This window comes from Myotis davidii, unplaced genomic scaffold (assembly GCF_000327345.1).
Source record: "Myotis davidii unplaced genomic scaffold, ASM32734v1 scaffold544, whole genome shotgun sequence".
NCBI classification, from domain to species: domain Eukaryota; kingdom Metazoa; phylum Chordata; class Mammalia; order Chiroptera; family Vespertilionidae; genus Myotis; species Myotis davidii.
In genome coordinates, this window is record NW_006297018.1 from 2665582 (window position 1) to 2670506 (window position 4925).

At 46.1% G+C, this 4925-nt stretch overlaps 1 protein-coding gene across 3 annotated transcripts in view; it reads left to right on the forward strand.

Annotated features, from left to right (window-relative positions):
• The first annotated feature begins 3959 nt into the window (after window positions 1–3959).
• Window positions 3960–4925, forward strand: part of IL15RA (interleukin 15 receptor subunit alpha) — a 38999-nt gene continuing 38033 nt past the window's right edge. Inside the window, exon 1 of one of the 3 annotated variants that reach the window (XM_006772617.2) lies at window positions 3960–4249. In XM_006772617.2, the coding sequence (XP_006772680.1) occupies window positions 4174–4249 (76 nt within the window). In that variant the 5' untranslated portion in view covers window positions 3960–4173. The remainder of the gene's footprint in view (window positions 4250–4925) is intronic. The other 2 variants (XM_006772615.2, XM_006772616.2) reach the window with 2 other exon arrangements.

The window sequence follows — 4925 nt, forward strand, 5'->3', positions numbered from 1 at the left end:
TCCCACAGGTGGAGGCTGAAGTTCTCTCCACTGTGAAGGATTCCCCTCAGGAGCATGGGGCCTGAACCCCAAGCTGGGCTCACAGCCCAGAGCATCAGAGCTGGGAAGAGGCACTCACACAACATCCAGCTGTGAAAAGCTGCAGGATTTCTGTCTGCCAGGGAAAGACAGAGCCCAGCTGTGGACACAGGCACCCTCTTAAAGGGCCAATGCACAAAATTTGGTTCACAGCCACTCACCCTGGGCTCTAGGGGAAGAAGGGTGGAGTGAACTAGAGTTTTGTGAGGAAAGTGGGGCTTGTGATTCTGGGAGAAAGCTGAAGGGAAAGCTGCCAGGATCCCTGTGCTGAGTCATTCTTCCATGCCATCTTTCTTGGGTGGAGCACTCCCCTTTGTGTGTGTGGGGGGTGGGGGGTAGGAAGGGGGATGAACAATTGCCCCACCCTCTAGACTCCCTCTCACCCCACACTGTGGAGTTTAGGCCCTGCCTTGAGTCAGCTGCCTTGGCTAGGGTGTAGAGGTCTAGGCAGACTCAGAAGGTGTCAGTGACTGAGTTGTCTGGCTTTGAGGCAGGGGCTATTCTCACCACTTTCCCTGTGAACCTGACTGGCACTTCCTTCTCAATGGGAGATCAGTTAAAACCACCCTACCAGCTTCTGGCAGACTCAACCTCCCTGCTTCAGAGGCCCCACCAGCCCCCCCCCCCCCACCCCCAAAAAAATTCTTAGTGTTCACACCCCCAAGGTTGGAGCAAAATCTGAGACAGAGTCTTGTGGCTCTGGGGTGAAAACTACACCCACCCCCTCCCGCTCCGGGGAGGTCCACTAGCCCCACTCTCCCTACTCTGCCAGAGACTCTTTCAGCGACTAAGCCCAATAGGCAGCCAGCAGGGGTAGGCAGGGCGTGGTGGGTCTCAGGGTGCTTTAGAACTTGTGCCGACCTGTCCCAGGCCCAGTGCTGAAACAAGCTGGCCTTGTTGTGCAGCTTGGTCCTTTCGGACTGCACCCAAGCCCAACGGAAGCAACCACAAACTAGATCCCTTGTAACTCCAAACAGGTTGCTGAGGGCCAGGCACAGACAGCATCTGACATTGGCCTACACAAGAGGCCCAGGACCAATACACCCAGTGGCCAGCTTCAGACAACATCAAAGCAGAATCCAATAAGCTTCCCAAACAGCATATCCAACGGGAGATCTTGGCATCATGGTTCCCTTTGCTCCACATCCTCACCAACACGTATTATTTGTTGACTTGATAATAGCCATTCTGACTGGTGTGAGGTAATATCTCATTACGGTTTTGATTTGCATTTCCCTGATGATTAGTGATGTTAAGCATTTTTCATATGTCTGTTGGCTATCTGTATGTCCTCTTTGGACAAACGTCTTTTCATGTCCCCTCCACATTTTTTTATTGTAGTGAATTTTTGTTGTTGTTATTGAGTTGCATGGGTTTCTTATATATTTATATCAACTCCTTATCAGACATATCATTTGCAAATAAATTCTCCCAGTCAGTAGTTTGCTTTTTTGTTCTGTTGAGGGTTTTGTTTTCTTCACTATACAGCATCTTTTTAGTTTCACATAGTTCCTTTTGCTTAGTTTTACTTTTGTTTTCCTTGCTCAAGGGGATGTGTGCAAAAGATATTACTCAGACTGATGTCAGATAGTTTACTTCCTTTGTTTTCTTCTATGAGTTTTATGGTTTTAGGCCTTACATCTAAGTTGTTAGCCCATTTTGAGTTTATTTTGTTTATGGTATAAGAGAATGATCTTCTTTTTTTCTTCCTTCCTTTCTTTCTTTCTTCTTTCTTTTTTGCATGTATCTGTCCAGTTTTCCCAACACCAGTTAAAAGACTGTCATTACTTCAGTGTTTAGATTAGTGACCTTTGTCATAGATTGGCTGACCATAAAAGTGAGGACTTATTTCTAGGATTGTTATTCTGTTCCATTGATCTATGTGTCTGTTTTTGTGCTAGTACAACACTATTTTGATTACTATAGGTTATAGTATAGTTTGAGATCAGGAAGATTGATACCTCCAACTTTGTTCTTCTTTTTCAATATTGCTTTGGCTATTCAGGAACTTTTATGGTTCCATATAAATTTTGGATTACTTGTTCTAGTTTTGAGAAGAATGACATTGGTATTTTGATAGAAATTGTACTGAATTTATAAATAGTTTTCAGTGATATGGTCATTTTAACAATATTAGTCCTTTTTATCTAAGAACACAGTATATCCTCCCATTTATTATTTATATCCTCTTCAATTTTTTCTTCAGTGTCTCATAGTTTTGTAGAGGTCTTTCACCACCTTGGTTAAGTTTATTCCTAGTTTATCCTTTTTTGATGAAGTTTTTTTCCCCATTTCTCCTTCTGATTGTTGGTTATAAGTGTATTGGAACACCACAGATTTCTATATATTAATTTTGTATCCTGCTTCTTTACCGAATTTTTAAAAATAGTTTTGTTGATTTTTGGCAAGAAAGGAAGTGAGAGGGATAGAGAAACGGAAACATCAATGAGAGAGAAATATTATCCATTGACTGCTTCCTGCACACCGCTACTGGGGATTGTGCCCCAAACCTGGGCATGTGCCCTGATCAGGGATCCAACTGATGACCTCCGGTTCATGGGTCAGTGCTCAACTCTGAGCCACAATGGCTGGGCTTTACGAAATTCTTTTATTAATTCTATTAATTTTTTGATTAAGCCACCTTGTTTTTGGTACTTTGTTGTGGCAGTCCTAGGAAACTCTCTCTCTCTCTCTCTCTCTCTCTCTCTCTCTCTCTCTCTCACACACACACACACACACACACACACACACACACACACACAACTGCCTACAGACAATCGGTTTTCTTTTCACTAGCCAGAAAACAGTGATCTAGAAAGCTTAGAAATTTGACCCCACTGAAAAGAAGAAATGGTGGACCTGGAAAATGACTTCAGGTTTTCTCACTGCACAGAATATAGTCAAACACTGCTGCAGGTTAATATTTTACCCTTTGTTCTCCCTGAGTGATCTACAGTAATAATCTGCTTCATGTTGATATTTACTGCTGTGTTGCTGACAATTAACTGAAAGAGAAGTTGAGGTGCTTCACTGGCCTGGAAAAAGTTTAGCTAAATCAGAAAGCAGGTCTAATTAAGCAAGTTTATTCTATATATATAAAAGGCTAAGTTGACTCACGCATGTGCGATACATATAAAGCTCTCGCTGGCACCAATTGCACGTGTGTGTGTGTTTCCATCTGACATGGTCGATCGTGAATTTGGTTGACACTTCTGTTATAGAGAAAGGGTGAATAGCTATATTAAAATAGCTCTTCTAATTAATTTCCTTTCAATGTGCACGAATTCGTGCACTGGGCCACTAGTACATATATGAAAGCAAAGCTATTTGGGTATGGATGGCAGAGATTCATACATTTAAAAAAGAAACTATCAGTACTACTCATAAAAAGGACAGCAACTTGAATGAACCTCAAGGGAATTCTACTGAGTGAAAAAGCCCACCTCTAAAGGTTACAAACTGTATGGTTACATTTACATGACATTCTCCACATGGCAAGATTATAGAGATGGAGAAAAAGATCAGTGGTTGCCAGGGCTCAGGGACAGGGGAGAGAGGAAGGTGGCTGTGGCTATATAAGAGTAACAGGAGAGATCCTGGGAGGGGAACACTTTCGTCTTGGCAATAGTGGTTACAGATCTCATCTATTTATCTATCTACTGTGTGTGTGTGTGTTTGACAAAACTGCACAGAACTAAACACATACAAATGAATTCACAGAAAACTGACAAAATTTGAATATGGCTATGATTTGTGTCAGTGTCAATTTCCTCATTGTGATACTGCACTAGTTTCCAGTAAACAAGGCTCCAGCAGGCGTGAACAGGTGGCATGGGCTACGATTCCCTGCACCCCTGCACGTGACCCGGCCAGCCGCACTGGGGCGACACCTGCGGGGTCACCCACCAATGAGGTTCGTTCCCCCACCATACTTGGATCAGACTGGTGGAGGGAGCGCAGAGCCACTAACCCATGGTCTAGGAATGAAGGGAAACTTGGAAGGTGAAGTAGGAGCGACAGGAGGAGACAAGCTATAGAAGGTCAAGGACTGGAGCAGAAGTCAGGTGTGAACGCCCACCGGCCGAGTTTACTCGAATGACCTTGCTTCCCAATGGCTTTGCCCACTCCCTCTGCGTTGGGACCCGAGACCCACCGGGCTTTTGGACGAGAGGTGAGGAGAGAAGCGGGGACAGGGATCCAGTCCTCCGCACGGGACGGTCCGGGACTCTGCTCTGCGCGGTTCGCATTGCTCCAGGGACTGCCGCGGCCGCACTAGGACCCCCTGCGGCTGCCGGGGCTTTTTCCAGAGGGGATGCTGAGTCACAGATCTGTCACGCTTCTCACCTCTCCCCAGCCCTCCGGGGGCTAAAGTAAAAGCGAAAGCGAATGCGACTCGCGGGGCGGCTAGTCCCGAGAACTGTGCCCATTGCCTCCTCCCGGACCCTTGGGCATCTGCAGGTGCCATTGAGGGCGAGGGCGAAGGCGCAGGCGAGGTTGAGGCCATGGCCCGCCACCGGCTCCGGGACTGCTGGGCCAGCGAACTCCCCGTGCTGCTGCTACTGCTGCTCCGGCCGCCAGCCCTCACTGTTGAGTGAGTACAACTATGCCTTTATAACAATTGTGTATATCTCGAACCTCTGATCCCCGTGTATGTCATCCCCCTCTCTTCCAAGTGGTTTATTTAGGGGTCCTGTTGGTGATGTAGTGATGACGATTGCAGGTTTGCACTGATGTTCACTGCTCTTGTGATCTTCGGCCCCATGGACCACTGCTGGAGCCAGGGCTACTATCTATAAAGCTACTGGTCCTCCCTTGGATCTCTGAGCTCTAGGCAGTTTCTCCCACTA